A 19,805-nucleotide genomic window follows, 5' to 3' on the forward strand; every position below is an offset into this window, starting at 1 on the left:
TCTATGCAGACGAGCAATGATTTTGTGGGAGACTGCTCTCAGTTTACAGCTAAATCTTCAGGCAAGGTTTCTGCCAGGAGCACAGAACTCCTTAGCGGATGTGTTGAGCAGACAAATTATGGATCCCCACGAGTGGAAATTGGATCCTCATGTATTTCAGAAATTGACAGTGTTATGGGGAACTCCAGACATTGATCTGTTCGCTTCTCCACTAAACTACCAGCTGCCAAAGTTTTGCACAAAAAGGTTTCATCCCACAGCCTGGAAAGTGGATGCTCTCTCATTCAATTGGAGCAATCTTCATGTGTATGCCTTTCCACCTCTGCCTCTCCTCCCAAAGGTACTCCTGAAGGTCAGACAGGACAAGCCAAACATGATTTTAATAGCTCCAGATTGGCCTCGACAGCACTGGTACCCATTACTGAGAAGTCTGGTACGGGAGCCTCCTTGGCCTTTACCTTCGATTCCTCACCTGCTGTCTCAGGAGAACAGTCATTTACTCAATGTCAAACTTCACTCTCTACATCTAACAGCCTGGCATATTCTGTTTTAAACCCTGGAGGGTCTCAGCTTCCACAACAAGTTTTGAATGTTATTTTGGAGGCCAGAAGGCCTAGTACAAGGAAAGTGTACGCAGATAAATGGAGGAGATTTTTATTTTGGAGTACAGCAAAGGACTTTGATGTTTCTAAGCCTAATTTAAGTGTGGCTCTTCAATACCTTACTGAGTTACTGGACAAAGGTTTGTCCTTCTCCTCTATTAAGGTTCATGCTGCAGCAATTTCTGCTCACTATGACTGTGACCCACCATTGTTTTCTCATCCTTTGTTTAAGCAATTCCTTAGAGGGGCAAAGAATATAAGACCCCCACGTAGAGCTCCTACTCCTGCTTGGGATCTCAATTTTGTGTTGGAGAAACTCACTCTACAACCTTTTGAGCCTGCAGCTACTGCCGAGTTGAAATATTTATCATGGAAGACTGCTTTTTTGTTGGCCATTACCTCTGCGAGAAGGGTTTCTGAATTACAGGCCCTTATGGCGGTTGAGCCTTTCTTAATTTTCCATAAGGATAGGGTATCTTTGCGTACTAATCCTTCCTTTATGCCTAAAGTGGTTTCTAGTGTGGCTTTAAACCAAACTATTCATTTGCCTACTTTTTATGCAAACCCCCAAAACAAAGGGGAAAACATTTTACACACTTTGGATATACACAGACAATTGCGATATTATTTGAGCAGAACTAAAGGGTTCAGGCAGTCTCAGCAGTTATTTGTTTCTTTTGCTTTGGGTTCTCAGGGCAAACCTGTTTCAAAACAAACTATTTCTAAGTGGATTGGTTTTTGTATTGCTTTCTGTTATTCCCATCATGGTAAAGAGGTTCCAGCTGGGATTAGGCCTCATTCCACTAGGGCTACTGCCACTTCTACAGCTTTTTTAAGGGGGGTGGCTACTAAAGATATTTTGGAGGCAGCTACTTGGAGTTCAGTGCATACTTTCTCTAAGCATTACCACCTTCCACTTTACTCTAAATCTAGGGCTGGTTTTGCCACTGCAATTTTACAGGGCATTTTGGCAGCTCCTAATGCTTTATAGTTTTGCCATCCTCCCTTACCTCTGCTTTGGGATTCTACCCATATGTAAGGACTGCAGCAATGTGAGATGAAGAACATAGTACAGTTTTGTACCTACCATAAATGTAGATGTTCGAAGATCCACATTGCTGCAGTCCAATTTACCCTCCCTCCTTCCCCTCTGTAGTTAGAGGCGGTGGTGTAGTTTGGGTTGTGAATATTGTAAATATTGTAAATATTATCAGTGCAGGGGTGGTTGGTTGTTTTTTGCTGTCTTTTGGTTTGGCCTTTCTTTTTAGGGCCTTCTGACATCTGGGGCAAGAAAAGACTGAGGATATGACGTCGGTCATGCGCATTTGTACCCTGACGTCCTGATGTCAGTCTTAAGCGCCTTGACCGACGTCAGCCTAATACTTTGGTATTCGGGCCGACCGAGGACAGCGGACTACCCATATGTAAGGACTGCAGCAATGTGGATCTTCGAACATCTACATTTATGGTAGGTACAAAACTGTACTTTTCAAAGTTTCTAGAACAAAATAGTCATTCAACAGGTTCCCCCAGACCTGGAGTCTATTTCAGGTTCTTTATAGTTCCAAAGAAGACAAGGGACCTCAGGACAATTTTGGAACTCAGCCACCTCAGTTTGTGAGCTAAACAAAGGTCCAAAAGGTCACATTGCAGTCCATATTACCGCTGTTGAGGAAAGATAATTGGATGTGTTCTGTAGATCCACAGGAAGCTTACTATCAGGTAAAGATATAGAGGCAATCCAGACGATTTCTCCATTTCTAGGTGGAGGGTCAATCATTTTCAGTTCAGAGCACACCCTTCGGTCTCAGCACAGCTCCAGGTGTTCACCAAGATTGTTGTAGTAGTAGCAGCTCAACTCTGACTGCAAGGGATCCAGGTCTTCCCATATCTAGACAATTGGCTCCTAACTATTACTTACAGGAATCTGCTGGTACAACAGGCATTACTGCTCCATTTTACAGATATATTGGAGATCACAGTAAATCGAGGAAAAAGCCAACTGTCCTGCATGCAACAAAGAGTTTATAGGATGTTGTATCAACACAATTCTTCAAATTACTAAGCTTCTAGATACCAGAGTACTGTCCTTAAAAATAATGGCTCTAAGGTGGTTCAGTATCCCCTTCCTCAATCAAGGTCAATTCTCTGACTAGGGTTGATGTCTTCTACCATCATGTTAGTTCCACTTGTGAAATACCATATGAGCATGTTACAGTCTAAGCCCCCTCCATGACAAAGTTTGCCTCACACAAATTTTGCCAAGATCATATCAAATAGTGAATATACCTCCTTATCCGTACCGGAAGGGAGACCTCTTTGACCACTGATCCCTCAGGCCACAGTGACCATGGATGTTTCCTTTTTAAAGTGTGTGTGTGGTGGGGGCATTTCGAAGGGAAGGCAGTTCAAGGTACTTGGTCACCGTTGAGGCCAGCCTTCACATCAGTATGATGGAGATGCGAGCAGTCCTCCTAGCACTGCAGGCTTTTCAGGAATGCTTACCAAAGTGTGTGATATCCATCCTGATGGATAGTATGTCAGTAATCTGGTACATCATCAAAGGAGGAGGAGGAGCATGGTCATACCCACTTTGCTGAGAAGTCATGAGAGTGTGGCAATGGGAGGTGTCTTCCATTCATTTTTCTGACAGCTGCACATATACCTGGGACATAAAATGTGCTAGTGGACAAATTGAGCAGGTCAATCCTGTTGCCTCACAAGTGGTCTCTCAACCAGACAGTGGTAGCAGAAAAATTTCAGCTGCTGGGAAAAACCTTGCCGCAATTTTTTTGCCTCATACCTGAACAAGTACAGCAGTCACTTTGCCCTAATCTGTCCACAGGGACAGTCATCGGAGGATGCTGTAGTCCACAATTGGCACCCAGGCCTCCTTTATGCCTTTTCTCCAATACCACTCTCAACAAAATTCATTCAAAAATCCACAAAGTGCAAGACCAGAGTGATCCTCAATGCACCTTTTTGGCCCAGGCAGGTTTGGTGTCTGTTCCTTTGGCCTGATTTAATATACCTGCCTTGGGTGTTGGATCTCATCCAGGATCTTCTGAGTCACACATCCAGGTTACCTTTACAGGATCTACAAGCCATAAAGGTGACTACATGGTTACTCCAATTTTGATGATACCCTGAGGTGCCAGTCTTTCCTCATTGGTAGTTTGCATTATTTCTTCCTCACAGAAGCAGTCAACAAAAAAGATTTATCAAAGCATGTGGGAAAGATTTTCTAATTGGGCATGTTCGAGATGATTAGCTCCGTTCTCTGCTCCTCTCTCATTGATCTTGGATTTTCTGTCAGAACATTTTCAGCAAGGGTCTAGTTTTTCTACTATCAAAGTGCAAATGGCTGCCATTTCACATTTTCACATAGGGTTTAATGACTCCTCCACTGCCCCTCTTAAAATCTCCAAAGCTTTTATCATGGGAACTTTCCTGCTAAAACCCCCTGTTAGGGATCCATTTCCTTCACGGGACATCACAGTCATGCTTCAAGCCATAACTCAGAAACCCTTTGAACCATCACTTTCACTAGATCTTAAGTATCTCTCTCCTGGAAGACCATTTTTCTGGTTGCAATTACATCTACTAGACTGATTTCTGAATTAAAAGCACTATCATGCAAACCACCTTATTTCAATTTCCATAAAGAAAGAGTAACCTTTTTTTTAAACACCTTTACTGAGTTATCACTTGTGACATAGGCAAACTCACATTTATATAAAAGTAATCAAACCAGATTAACAAGCTCACATTTACAAACATTATATATAGCACATATTTTTTTATATCCTATAATCTAAGCAACATTACATAAATTATTCAGTTCCTACGGTCTATTAAACCTCATTCCTCCTCCAGAACATTTTTCTGCATGTATTGTTCCCACAGTTTCCATTTCTATGTAACTTGCTCCTACCTCTTTCCAAATTCCTCACTTTCTGTTTTCTTATTTCTGTTAGAATATTCACCATCCCATTTTCTAGTAAGTGCTTTTCTTGGTAGCCACCTGCATTAAATTTAACAAGGCCTTACCATAGGTAAGCAATTCAGATCTTGTATCTCAGCTCAAAAAATAACTTTCTTAGTTACACTCATTTGCTTGCCCAGCATGCCTGACAGAGTACTCTGTAGGGAACTTTTAAAGTATGCCAACTCATTATACTCCCAAAACATATGTTCCCAGTTACCTCGTTCATCTCCATCATTCTCCAGCATTTGCCATCTGCATAAGGAAAAATTCTTTAGTCTCTGCTTGTGGTATAAAAGTATTTGTGCAGACACTTCTAGGCAAAAATCCTAAATCTTTTAGACTTTGTTGCATGTTTGGGAGCTATACTCATATATATGTCCTCCCATTGCTTCCTTGTGAATCTTGTATCTGATCTCTCGTCCCAGTCTTTCTGATCTCGTTTGATTAATTCTTATATTTATTGTGAAACATTTTATATGCCTTATTAACTATCCCTGTTTTGACAATAGTTTCTGTTCTAAATTCAATTAAAATCTCAGTGTAGGTCTTTCATTTAGGATTCCCCTATCTCATTCTGTTTGTCTATACTCTACTATTAATCCCTGATAGGGAAGGCAATCAGTAGCCTGCAGTCCAAATGTGTTCTTGGCCCCTCCCTATTCTGTTACGTTTATCCAGTGAAGCAGGGGGGGCGAGCCCCAAAGGAGCTCTCACTTCTGGCTCCAAGTGCCCGGGCATCCGGGTGCAACCCTCTCCCGGGACAGTGTCCGGTGGGGAGTTTGACTGCAGCGGTACACCTGTCAAAGGGTAATGCAGATGTCCTAAGGCGAGCTCAGGGAGGGCAGAAACCTCCCATGGAGGAGAAGGGCAAAAGCTCACTTGATCTTGATTTTCAGTATGAATACAGACCGTGAAAGTGGGGCCTCACGATCCTTCTGGCTTTTTGGGTTTTAAGCAGGTGGTGTCAAAAGAGTTACCACAGGGATAACAGGCTTGTGGCGGCTAAGCATTCATACCGATGTTGTTTTTTGATCCTTGCATATCGTCTCCTTCTATCATTGTGAAGCAGAATTCACCAAGCGTTGGATTGTTCATCCACTAATAGAGTATACATATACTTAAAGCTGTTCATCTAAAGGTGTAATTGTAAAATAGGATGTGGTTGTCTTTAAGATTAGTTTTAGAAATCATCTCTGCTTTGACATCGCAGGATTTTCACAGGCATTTCTATTTTCAAGGCTTAGTAGCAGAATATATTCACTATATAGTTGTAGAATAAGCTTTCAAGTTTTACTACTTGGCTAGGAAAAGATTTGAGAGGATCTTCCACATTGTCAGAACTTTTTTTGTTAATGCTTACCTATTTGCATGTAGGCAGAGTAACCGTCTAGTCTACTAGCGACTTAGGCTTGATCATTGATGAAATATTGGAGAATCTACAGTGGTGAAACAGGTGAAAAGTTGATGGTTAGCTTCTTATTTGGTGTGAAAGGAGATTTCAGCACTGCCACAACTTTAATGGATTTCCTGTGGTAGGGTGTGCCCTGAGAAATGCAGACATGATTGTTGAATTGGTACCAGCTTGGGATTTTGGGCAGCATAATAAAAGAAAGGCCATCCCTGTAGTTGGCAATCCTAGAGGATCCACCATGCACATTTTCCTCCTTCAGGTGGTAAGTGAAACAGTAAATGCCAGTGAATGAACTCTGGGTCTTGTGATTAGCATTTTTTTAAGTATGTTTCTATGTTTGCTGAACTGGAAAGGTGGCAAAAAGTTTTATTGTATTGACATATTTACTCAAATTTATTTTGTTTTTATTCTAGGTGTCTCCACCTTGAGTACAGTCACAGGAAGTGTGGCATCTTCCCTCTCAGGAGTTCATACAGGTTCTTCTGTTCTTAGCTCTGGTATTACTACTGTTGCTACTGTGCCGAGGCAAGTTGTCAGCGCAACACCAAATGCAGGGCTTACACTAACTGCTGCAACAAGAACACCACTGACGTGTGTTCAGGTATGTGCATTATTTTAATTTATTTTTGTTTTTGATCCTGTATTTTTATCTACATTTTTGCCACGTTTGATCATCTGATAATGAACATGAGAACAAAAGACTGAACACAGAAGGTTTTTCTTAATGGGACCTTGTCTGAATTCATCTTCCCTACCATTTGTCAAAGTTTAATTCTACCAGTTGAAGGTGCAGAAGAGAAAATCTTTTCCATATTTTGTCTAAAAAGATGGCAGCTGTTGCGAGATGTTCATGCTTAGACTGGCACCACATCCTCTTGATAGCCTTAGTTGTAAATCAGAGCATCACCATAAAGACAAGCACTGAGAGAATAGATTGAGGCTTGACCATCCTAGAAGTAAGTCTAATGATGAGCTTGTTCTCTGCTTTAGGTACATAACATCCATAACCATTCTCCACCTCTGTAGAAGAAGAGTGAATGAGAAGTGGCATATTTCCCTACTCCAACAATGGAGGGTGCATCCCTGTTGATGAGCAATAGCTGAGGGTCAGCCAGCCGAATCCTATCAAGTAGGTCTCCTGAATCCCCAGTCATGGATCAACAATACTCATGAAAAATAACTTATTTTCTGAGGGATCCCCCAGTCCTGCTTGAGAAGGGTTCATCAGGTTGTCACACATCAGGGCTTATCTCAAATAGTATACATCAGATGCTTGACATCTGCTTAAAATACTAGTCAATGGAGTGAGGTCCTACACTTAGAAAATATGGTCTGAAACCTTCTTCAGGTGCAAAGCAGATGTCTTTCTAATGTATGCCACCATTGTCTGATTGTGCTGTCAAGTGCTACTTTCCAGTCACCTAGCCTGCTCCCAGAGAGCATCAATCATTTGCTCATCCTCATGTGTCATTTTGCCTGAGCTTACTGCCATAGGTAGTAAGGAGTACAGGATTCCTCACACCAGGCTCCTGTGAAAGTCAGAAGATCTCAAGGCTGTTGCCTTTGAGATGGAAAAGAACATTGATTTTACTTACCCTACCCCCATCTCTGCTCCGGAAGATCCCTCCTTTGGGAAGGCCGTTAGGTTTAAGAGGAACAACTTAGACTCCTTGAGTCCCTATTACACTTTCTTCAGAAAAAAACAAAATAGCGTATTGGGAAGAGACCTAAAAAAAACCTGGGTTATCCCTGTTTTAGAGGCATTCATTGTAGGTGCATTCTGGAGTCAGCCCGTTTGTGTTTCTTTGGTTCTGAGGAAAGTGGGTGCTCTCTACAACTCCCTACTTAAGAGGGAAGATTAGTTCTACAAACTTCCTGGTGCTGATTCCTTCACAGTGTCTTCAGCTGATTATAGGTGCCACAACCACATATTTTGGCATCTTGTCAATTAATGTAGAGCCTAAGCATTTGGACAGGTGTGGCGGAAGGGTTTGCTACTTTGCCAGTTTATAGCTAATCGCTCTCATTTTCCTCACTTGCCCCAGGACAACGTCCACTTGATGTTTAGAAGGCCAAACCATAAATTGGATGAGATCCTGGAGTCTGCAGTCAAGTAGGACATTGTTAGGACTCAGTCTGTGGATGTCAACTACCATAAAGCTGACTGTGTAGATACATTGAATAGTGCTGCAGACACACATGTATTCTTGTTCTTAATAAATGGCTGACGTTGCACATTCTTAATGAGGCAGTCAGAAACAAGATCCTGGATACCTATTTCTTGTGGAAAGTGCTCTTCTGCCAGCCCACTCAGGACCTGATTGATAACATCCTGAGGAGAATGCAGGTCCTTACCTCTATGGAGGGTATTTATGCACTGTTTATGTGCCTTTACTTTTCCTTGTAAGGCTAGCCACCCTTAAAAGAGGAACATGCTTCCTCACCACCAGAAGAAGATTCTGAGAGGTCATGCAGACTTTCCCCCTCCACTGCAAGCCAAGTCACCCAAGTTAACAGCCCCACTGATTACTCTACTTCAGTCCTGAATCAGGCTTGGGTCCTCCACTGGGTGGAGAGGAGTCTCTGAGCTTGTTCTGGCTTGGAGAACCATCCCAGAGGAAGGAAGGGTTCTAGCAATGGTCACTGGTGGCCATTGCTTAGCTCGTCAGTATTAACTAGAAAGTGTTTTGCTGGTAGATAAGTCTGTCTTAGTGTTGCTGTTAGAACAGGCTCAGACTCTGTTACAGAGAGGCTGTACAGAGAGGCTGTAGAGGTTGTAACATTTTTGAAAGAAGATCAGAAAGATTTGTCTTGTACATATTCCTGGTTATAAAGGGAATGGGCGAGTTTTGTCCCATTCTGCATATAGCAACTTCAGCTAGCACATCTGTTAGATAGCCTGCAGGACTTCATACCCTTGCTGCCAGAAGGCACCTGGATTGATGTTTACTTGACAAGATGGATACCTTTTGACACATCAATATTCGGGGTGCATACCCTTCTTCCAGTTTGCTTTGGGTACACAGTGCAGTGTGATGTCACTTAGGCTTTTCTTGGGGACAAGAGTCTTTATGTGAGTGTTAGCCAACATGGTCACAGCCTTGCAGAAAATAGATATACATGTGTTCTAGCTGGATGAGTGACTTCTGGTTGCCCTATCCGGAGATCTTCTGGAAATTTCCACACAGCGGGTGCTTCTTTGCAATTCACAGGGAGATGACAGTAAATTCAAGGAAGTCCTCCCCAAGTCCTACTTAGATTATTACTTTTATCAGAACAAACTTGAACATTTTTTTGTGTTGGTCATTCTTGCCCTTGGAGAGGCCTCAAAAGGTAATGACTTTGGGCAGCTATACGCAGAAACAACACAGGAACCAAGCTAAGACTCTGGTATGCCTTATAGATTCAGTAATTGCCACAGTCTTCATGGTGGCATTTGCTTGCCTGAGGGATGGGGATGTTAAGAGTAGATTTTGATGCATTATTGAGTTCAGAGGCACCACGTGCAGATAGGCCTCCATTTTGTTTCATAGCCTTATTACCATCTCTGTAGTGGGGGATAGTCAGCACTTCCCTTAGGTTCCCACATGGTGCAAAGAGTGTTTCTCTGTTATAAAGGAGATCTGTATCTACCTGGTCTCAATTCTTAGGAGACAGAGCCACTCCCAGGACCCCTGCACATCTGATCAGATAACTTGATCGGTCATGTGGTGACCAAGAAGCTAGGGGATACAGAGTCATACACCTTTGTAGGAAGGCAGAACTCATTTAATAGTATGTCTCCCATACACATTGAGCTACTGCTTTAACCTTTTTCTGGAGTTGCATACCGGGAAGTCATGCCTGGCCATTGTCTTCCAAAAGAATTACATTGCAATGTACAGAACACAGAATGACCAACACCAAAAAAATGTTCAAGTTTGTTCTGATAAAAGTAATAATCTAAGTAGGACTTGGGGAGGACTTCCTTGAATTTACTGTCATCTCCCTGTGAATTGCAAAGAAGCACCCGCTGTGTGGAAATTTCCAGAAGGTCTCCGGATAGGGCAACCAGAAGTCACTCATCCAGCTAGAACACATGTATATCTATTTTATGCAAGGCTGTGACCATGTTGGCTAACACTCACAAAAGACCATAGTGAAGAACTTCTCTAAAGCAAACTTCACACTACTCAAGACTGGTGTGGTATCCTTCAAGGCCCCTGAGCCAGAGGAAACCACAACCCAAGCTGCGGAAGCCCTTACAAATGCCTTCTATGAACACCTCCAGGACTGCATGGATCAGGCAATCCCAAATAAAACCAAGACTCTTTCCACAAAGGGCAAACGTCCAGTCTGGTGGACCCCAGCCATTAACAAACTTTACAATAAGAGGAGAAAGCTATTACATGATAGAACAAAATCCATAAAAGGGAAGTCACCCCTGATCATTATTAGTAAAAAATACGAGCACTCATAAAATCAACTAAGGCCAATTTTGAGAGAAAATTGCCATGGATTCAAAGGACAATCATAAGGCCTTTTTCAGCTATGTTAGGAACCTGGGTGGAAACTCCCAGATATGCTCAGAATTAGTCCAAAATGATACAAAAATCACTGAACCCACAGATATTGCCAACATACTGGCAGACAGGTTCAGTGCAAACTTCACCCCCTCTCCCCTAAAGGAGAGATAACTATCCCAGCCGAGTGTAGCCTCCCGGACATCTCAAATGCGCAGGTGAAAGCTGCTCTCTCTAAAGCTAAAAACACAGCATCAATGGGACCGGATGGTGTCCCCGGCTGTGTGCTACACGAGCTAAATGACTAATTAAACCCGCACATAAGGCAGCTGTTTAATCTCAGCCTTACCACAGGATACGTGCCCAAGGAGTGGCGTACGGCAACTGTGGTCCCACTCCACAAAGGCGGCGCCTCTACGGACCCTGGTAATTACCGCCCCATAAGCTTAACAAGTCTAGTCTGCAAAGCTATGGAGAGGATCATAATGGAGCTCATAAACAAAGATATAGGGGACTTGCAGACATTGGACCCGACCCAGTTTGGCTTTGTCAAGGGAAGATCATGCCTTTTGAACTTGGTCGACTTCTTCGAAACAGTCACCAAGGCCATTGATGAGGGAAAGGCAGTCCATACAGCCTATCTTGACCTTGCAAAGGCTTTCGACACAATACCCCACTCAGGTATTGTAGAAAAACTTACCAGCTTAAATGTAAACCCATATGTCACAAGATGGGTTGCAAACTGGCTTAAGGATAGAGTTGCTGGCGCTGTGTCAGACTCCAAGCCGGTCACAAGTGGTGTCCCACAGGGCTCGGTCCTTGGCCCCCTATTGTTTGGCATCTACTTCTCAGAAGTACAGGCCAACATGGGAGGACTTTGGCTGACAAAGTTTGCAGACGACTGCAAACTGGGTGCCATAGTGGAAAGTGCATCGGACACGGATATCCTTCAGAAGGGACTCACGGAAACAGATAGCTGGTGCCAGAGCCATGGCCTGAAGTTAAACACCAAAAAATGTATAGTCATACCCTTCGGGAAAAACAAGGTAACCCCAAGCTACCATATAGGTGGCAATCCACTAAGCACAGAAGAGGTTATCAGGGACCTGGGGACCGAGGTTGACAGTGGCCTTTCTTTGCACACTCACCTTGCTAAAGTGGTTAGAAAGACCTTCTACATTGCCCACCTGATCATGAAGGATTCACATCCAGATCTAGTGAGGTCATTGTTCCCTGTACTCTTCACTTATCAGACCAATGATCGAGTACAATGCCCCATTCGGGATGTATCTCACCCGACATCTGCAGCAATTGGAGAGACCCCAAAAGTTCCTCACCAAAAGGATAAAGGGACTCCAAAATCTGTCATATGCTGCCAGATTGAAGAAACTCCAGCTCTATTCAGTCGCATACCGTCTGCTCAGAGGTGACATGTGCCTGACATACAAGGCCATGTCCAACCCGGAATTAATGGACATGCTCCACCTCAAAAAATCCAAATCCACCAAAACCACTAGAGCAAGCGACTTAAACCTTAGCACGGATATAAATAGGACGTGCTAGAGGGATAGATTTATCACTCAGAGAGTGGAATAAAATCCCGGTCCATGTGAGGCAGAGCACCTCGCTGACTCTGTTCAAGAGAAATCTAGACCTGTGGATGGGAGATCGTAGGTTTACCCCGGGAATCATATCTGTGTCACTGCTGGACAGAGGCACAACAAACTAATGGGCACAGTATTTTTTCATATAAGGGGTGGCGTAAGCCACAAAAATTTGGGCTAGGCTTATAAATGCCTTAGAGCAGATAGCCTAGTATAAACCTATGAACCTATGAACCTATTGCGAAGAGCAGCCTACTTGACTTCTAAGAGAATGCACTCCTGTCCTCCTCCTTCGTGGTTCAGCAAGTTAAGTGGGGGTAGAAATGGGTGCATTGTTTCCCCTGTGACACTGGAGACTCCTGTATGCCTCCCTTCTGGTTCCTTGTCTTATCACCAGGTTCAGGTGGAAAAATACCACTTTTAAGGAACATTATGAACAACATTTTCATGTTTACATAGTGGGTTATCCCCATGCATGGTGTAGGCAGTAATTGCTGCTACTACCATTTTATAATTAAATCTTAATGTAATACTAATGAACTAATTCACGTCAGACAGTTAATTCTTACATTTAACTTTCAACAATTTGCTGTTGTTAAGCATGTCAATCCATATATCATAAAATATTCTATCTAGTCTTGATCTTCAGATTTATTTAACATTGCTCTTTAAAAACATTTAAACATACTATTTAACTATTTACAGTACAATTTAAAATCAGGAATTAGCTAGTGGCCATATTGTTTTATCTTCACTATATTAAAATTTTTCAGATGGATCAGTGGTTTCATAACTACTATTACACTCGAATTTACTAAATAAATTTACATCTTAATTGCTTTGTACTGATCAATGCCTTCTTCAAACTCAGCTTCTATTTCAGAATCATCTACAGACCTTTTACTCACCAGTGAGTTCTGCTTCTTATACCTACTAGATGTTCATCGTGTTACCCTGCTGCAGTCATCACACTTGGGTTATCCTGCCGTCAGGCGGTCCCGCAGTCGACCTGAATTCCAAAGTCTTGGTCCGGCGTCGGTTGCTGTTGCTTCTTCCCTGACGTCAGTGTGCCAGGGGTATATCAGAGGCATCCAACGCCATTTTCTTCAGTCTTTCTTGCCGCGCGGTGCCCGAAGCAGAAGCAGTACGCAAGTGACGGTCGGACGACACCTGAGATTTTCAAATCGAGTTTCAGTCCAAAGTCTTCAAAGCTAAGCACTCCGTTGGGGAACCTTTTCTTGCCTCAGTCCGATGTCAGAAAAAGTTAATAATTGCATTTCTTGTGGGAAGCAAATACCTCATAAGGACTTTCATTCTTTTTGTATACCTTGCCTAGGCCCAGACCACGACGTCACTGGTTGACGGTTTTGTGCTAGGTTCAATAAGCGAGCTATAAAGCGACGCTTTGATTTTGCATGACACTACTTCGGTAGAAAATTTAATTACACCATGCCGTCGGAGCAACCGACTACCAGCGTGCATAAAAAACGCAAGGATAAAGACAGACAGCCTAGATCCAAGCCAGACTCCGAGGCCTCGGCTGGGCAGGTCGCCGGTTCTCCGGTTTTCAGTGAGGCGCCTACGCAGCCCCTGGCTACCGCTGAATTGGATCCCCAGACCACTTCGGATCCCCCAGCAGAGAGTTCTAGGCTGACGCAGCCATTTTCTTTAAGCCCTACCGACGACATTGCAGCAGGGGAAGCCGGTGCTGTAGAAACACCTTCGGTTTCTGAAGGTGTCTTCAGACAGACTACTCTCACCATAAAATCTTACGCTAAGCTTAAGACTCCTCTGAAACCAAAAAAGCCTACACTTCAGTCTCCAGGTCAAAAGAAACAGATGCTTAAAATGGCTGAAGATTTTATTTCTTTGATCAGGGGTAATCCCAACCCCCCCCGACAAAAGGCATAGACAAGAGGAGGATTATGCCTCCTCTGATCAAGTGTCTGTTTCCTCAGGCTCCTCTGAGGATCAGGATTACTCCTTTCCCCCTTATGAAGATTCTGATGCTGAAGACTCCATTCCCTCAGCTTCTCCCCCTGAAGATTATTCCTTTGGGGAAACCTTACATACCATGAGGGAACATTTCCACTGGGAAAGTCAGGACTACTCCGACTCAAAGAAAAGGCTCCGAGAGTTTCTTTTACTCCCCCAGCACAGACCACTTGCTATCCCCCCAGTTTTGGACATTGTGGATGATGTTTTCTTAGAATCTAGTCTAAATCCAGATTCTCTGCCTCCTGCTCCAGCCAAACCAGATAGATACTATAGAGTGCCTGACTCTCACAAATTCCTTTACAAAAGCCCTGTTGCTGATCCAGAGACAATCTCCCAGTGTCCCAATGGGGCTAAGGCTTCTATGGCTAAAACTCCTGTACCCTCAGAAAGGAACTCCCGAGCGCTAGATTGGTGGGGGAAGAAGGTTTACACCTCAACTACTCTAGCTATGAGAGCACTAAATTGTCAATTTCACATGCTTAAATACCAGCAATTCCTAATGTCTCAAATAAAACAAAAGATGGGCACGCACCCTCAACAGTCTGAATTCAAGGAAATGCACAATCTGTTACATGCAGCTGAACAGGTGGGCAAACATACTTTACAATGTGGTTTTGATGCTTTGGAAGCTTCCTCTAGAGCAGCTGTTACTGGGTCTGTTATACGTAGGCATGCTTGGTTAAAGGAACAATCTCTGCCTGATCATGTTAAAGCAAAGTTACTGGATGCACCCTTACAGCAGGATGTCTTATTTGGGGTTAAAGCAGAGGAGGTTTTAAAGAAAATGGAGGATAAGGCAAAATCTATGCAGACGGTCAAAGATTTCTTACAGGTACAGCCCCCACGCTTCAGCAGAAATTGGCCAACAGAAAATTGATCCTTTCCAGCTTCTGACAGACCACAGAGGGGTAAATACAAGTGCCCAAAGGGCAGAGGACAAGCACAAACCCCTTACAAACCTCGCCAATGGGGCACTGCAACACAGAAGGGAGGAGAAGACAGGTCCCAAACTACTAGAAGACAAACACAATGACTTAAACCTCAAACTGCCAAGCAAAACTCTCTTGGCAGCTCCCTTGGGAGGAAAATTAGCACTTTTTGCAGACAACTGGCGCATCGTCACAAAGGACAAATGGGTCCTAGACATTCTCACACGGATACAAATTCCATTTCCACACCTTGACAAGGATAAAAGGAATGCCAAACCTGCCACAAAATCAATGGGCAGAGGCACAAAACCAAATTACAGCTCTCATGGACATGAGAGCCATTCAACTGGTACCTACACAGGAGCAAGGCCAAGGATTTTACTCAAGGCTCTTTCTAGACCCCAGAAAGGACAATGCTTGGAGACCCATTCTGGACCTTTCAATTTTAAACACCTTCTTGCAAGTACCGTAATTCAAGATGCTAACACTACAGCAGCTTCTTCCCATGTTGGGCAAGAAAGCTTGGCTAGTAACGTTGGACCTCAAGGAGGCATACCTGCATGTCCCTATCAGACAAAATTGCAGAAGATACCTCCGTTTCATTGCAGGTTCAACCCGTTACCAATTCTCTGCACTGCCCTTTGGCTTATCTACTGCACCCAGGGTCTTCACAAAATGCCTGGCACCAGTAATTGCATACTGCAGACAAAGAGGAATTCAAATATACCCATACCTGGACGACTGTCTTATCCAAGCACAAAGCAAGGACATTCTCTTACAACACCTGGCTTTTGTAAAGCATCTTCTAAGTTGCCTAGGGTACACAGTAAACGAAAAGAAATAAAAAATAGTGCCCTCACAAAATATGACATTCCTGGGTGCCAGCTTGAATACAATGGCCCAGATGGCTTGTCTGACGCCAGACAAACAACTACAATTAACTCAATACTTCAGAACAATGGCAACAAAGACCCAACTCCCTGCAAGAAAAATTCTGCAGGCCTTGGGCTTCATGGCATCTTGCATACTACTAATACCATTTGCAAAACTGCATATGAGGAAATTACAATGGTACCTAAAAAACGTATGGACTCAACACAGCCACAGCTTGGAAACAATGATAACTCTCATTCCCTGCCTTCAACAGGAGTTTCTGTGGTGGTCACAGGCATGTCACCTCAACAAGGGTCAGCCTTTCACCCTACCCCCAGCCAGGCAAACTATGACAACAGATTCATCGGACTATGCCTGGGGGGCACACATGGCAGGACGGTGCGTTCAAGGCATATGGACAGCAGATCAAAGGAATCTACACATCAATCAAAAAGAAATGCTACCTGTACAAAATGCTCTGACAGCCTTCAAGGACCTCTTACATGCAGGACAGCTTATCATAAGGACAGACAACACCACAGTAATGTGGTACATAAACAAACAAGGGGGTACACACTCCTACCCTCTATGCAGGCAAGCAATGACCTTGTGGAACACAGCACTGGCTTACCAAGTTCAATTTCAAGCTCAATTCCTGCCAGGAAAAAAGAACACATTGGCAGACGACCTAAGCAGAAACATCATGGATCCCCACGAGTGGAAACTGGATCCACAAGTATTCGCAGTGATAGCTCAAAAATGGGGGCTCCCAGACATAGATCTGTTTGCCAGCCCTCAAAACTATCAGCTAACAAAATTTTTCACAAGGACTTTTCACCATCAAGCATGGAAAGTGGACGCACTCTCATTCATTTGGAAAATGCTAACAGTATATGCCTTTCCTCCATTACCCCTTCTCACAAAGGTGCTACTGAAAGTCAGGATGAAGAGACCCCGAATGATACTCATTGCCCCAAACTGGCCACGCCAGCACTGGTACCCACTATTAAGGAATATGGTCCAGGGCCCACCATGGATTCTACCACAAATTACCCACCTGCTCTCACAGCAAGACAATCAGATTCTACACAGCCAGCTCAAAACCTTAAACTTGGCAGCATGGCAAATCACCTAAACAACCAGCCAACTCCTCTCTCACAAGCTGTTATGGATGTTATTCTGGAGGTCAGGAGGCCCAGCACCAGGAATGCCTACTCAGACAAATGGAAAAGATTTTGCGTCTGGAACCAAGCTAAAGGCCAAAATACCCTTCAGCATGACATACCTCAGATTCTGCAATATCTAACTGAGATGTTACACAAAGGGCTTTCTTTTTCATCTATTAAAATCCATGCCTCAGCTATTTCTGCTCACTACAACACGGATCCTCCCTTATTTTCACATCCACTTCTAAGGCAGTTTCTCAGAGGGGCCAAAAACATTAGGCCTCCCAGGAGAGCACCAACACCTACTTGGGACCTCAACTTTGTTCTGGAAAAACTCACGCTACCTCCTTTTGAGCCAGCTTTCTCATCTAACTTAAAGTTTATATCATGGAAGACTGCCCTGCTACTAGCAATTACTTCAGCTAGAAGAGTTTCAGAGCTTCAGGCACTAATGGCAGTAGAGCCTTTCTTCTTTTTTCATCAAGACAGAGTGTCCCTACTAACTAACCCCTCCTTTATGCCTAAGTTGGTATCCAGTGTGGCTCTAAATCAAACCATCCATTTACCCACCTTCTTTCCAATTCCACAGAACAAAGGAGAAAGACTCCTGCATTCCTTGGACATTCACAGGCAGCTACGTTACTACTTGGATAAAACTAAGGTTTTCAGAAAATCTGACCAGCTTTTTGTATCCTATGTTACTGCATCACAAGGAAAGGCTATCTCAAAACAGACCATTTCCAAATGGATAGGTCATTGCATACATTATTGCTACACCCACCATGGAAAACCAGTTCCTGCTATCATAAGGCCCCACTCCACCAGGGCAGCAGCTACATCTACAGCCTTCCTCAGGGGGGTGCCAACCAACGATATTCTGGAAGCTGCAACTTGGAGTTCAGTACACACCTTCACCAAACATTACCACTTACCACTTTACTCTAAGACTAGAGCTGGCTTCGCCACTGCAGTTTTGCAGGGCCTTCTAGCCTCCTCTAACCCTGTTTGACTCCACCTCCCATCCTTAGTTTTGGGATTCTACCCAAGTGTGATGACTGCAGCAGGGTAACACGATGAACATAGTACAGTTTTGTACCTACCATAAATGTAGATGTTCGAGTGTATACCCTGCTACAGTCCAGGTTACCCTCCATATAGCTATGTGTAGATATATATATATATATATATATATATATACACATATATATATATATATATATATATATATACATATATATATATATATATATATATACAATATACACATATATTTTTTGCCTACCTACTAGGGGCACCTGACATCTGGGGCAAGAATAAACTGAAGAAAATGGCGTCGGATGCCTCTGATATACCCCTGGTGCTCTGACGTCAGGGAAGAAGCGACAGCAACCGACGCCGGACCAAGACTTTGGAATTCGGGCCGACTGCGGGACCGCCTGACGGCAGGATAACCCAAGTGTGATGACTGCAGCAGGGTATACACTTGAACATCTACATTTATGGTAGGTACAAAACTGTACTTTCTCACAGATAGTGATGTTCTATGGGAAAAAAAGCAAAAACAATCAGCATTCTGTTCCTTGGCATCTTGCCTTATGGACCTGATGATTGAGCAAAAGTAACTCAGCAACATGTACTGAAGCTATGTTAGTGCAGGTAGTTGGATGTCTGAAATTTTTGCTAAATGATGAATGGATTAGATGAAAAACCCAACAAAGGATCCATTAACAGAGGTTCTCTTGTTGATTTACTGATACTGTAAGAATGTGTCTGTTGTTTATAATAACATGCTTTATGTAATGCTTATTCAGTAATTAATTTTAAAGTAACCTGATGTTGATCACTGGTGCAGTAGTCTTAGCTATATGGGTTATATCCTGCCAAGGATTTAACAGCCGGCCAGCTTCCAAAGCTTCAGGGCACATTCCACATGCACAAACTGTCACGCAGCTTGAGATGATCTGACTAAAAGACAAGTCTGGGTGTTAAGCCTATCAGAGCTTCTCTGCTGCTGAAAAGTACACTCCTCTGAGACTTTCAAGGATTGACAGTCTGCTTTTGCTTTCCTTTACTGGGCAGATAAGTTCCCTTTGGGAAAAAAAACTTCCATCTTATATTTACTGATGACTTATTACTTTCCTCTTCAGGAAAGTTATTTTAAAGCAAGGAGTGTTGTATTGTAACAGAATGTATCAAGACTGTAATGTACTTTTAAATGGAGCACTCGCTTTTCTGTCATTTCTAAAGTAGTGTAAACTAACTGATAACATATTTTCTATGGAAAATGTGTGTTTGATTTTCCATGTGAGACTGCCGTATGTTTGAAAGTACTTGTGAACTGATAGTTTTACCAGTGTTTGCTGCTTGTCTTCCTTAGGAAGGCGTCACCATTTTTGACTTGCAAAGGGAATATTGTTGGTCCCACAGTCTGTTCTTCTTTCAGCCACAAAAAGAAAAGGTTAAGCAAACAGCCTTTATTACCACAGCAGGCTAGCAATTTGCCTTGGTCACAGGTGGGTGATTCTGATCTGGCCATTTGTTGTACCTCAAACCACTCATCTTTTTTCCCTGAATCCCTTTGGTGTAGCACCTACAACCACTTTGGCCTGAGGGTCAGATCCATTGTGGCTGTTGGTGGGACCCTTAGCTGGCAAGGGTGAACCACTCTTGTTGGTCCAGGGATAGGGGACAGGGAAGGTTTTCCTGTTGTGTCAGAATGTTGTGCCCATTCC

At 43.3% G+C, this 19,805-nt stretch overlaps 1 protein-coding gene across 2 annotated transcripts in view; it reads left to right on the plus strand.

Annotated features, from left to right (window-relative positions):
- LOC122807290 (host cell factor 1-like) overlaps positions 1-19,805 on the plus strand; it is a 3,131,707-nt gene that overhangs the window by 2,770,267 nt on the left and 341,635 nt on the right. For both annotated transcript variants that reach the window (XM_044078414.1, XM_044078415.1), the window contains exon 15: positions 6,415-6,602. In XM_044078414.1, coding sequence (XP_043934349.1) covers positions 6,415-6,602 — 188 coding nt within the window. The remainder of the gene's footprint in view (positions 1-6,414; positions 6,603-19,805) is intronic.

The sequence above is a fragment of the Protopterus annectens genome, chromosome 7.part0 (genome assembly GCF_019279795.1).
Source record: "Protopterus annectens isolate FY-2018-M chromosome 7.part0, PAN1.0, whole genome shotgun sequence".
NCBI classification, from domain to species: domain Eukaryota; kingdom Metazoa; phylum Chordata; order Ceratodontiformes; family Protopteridae; genus Protopterus; species Protopterus annectens.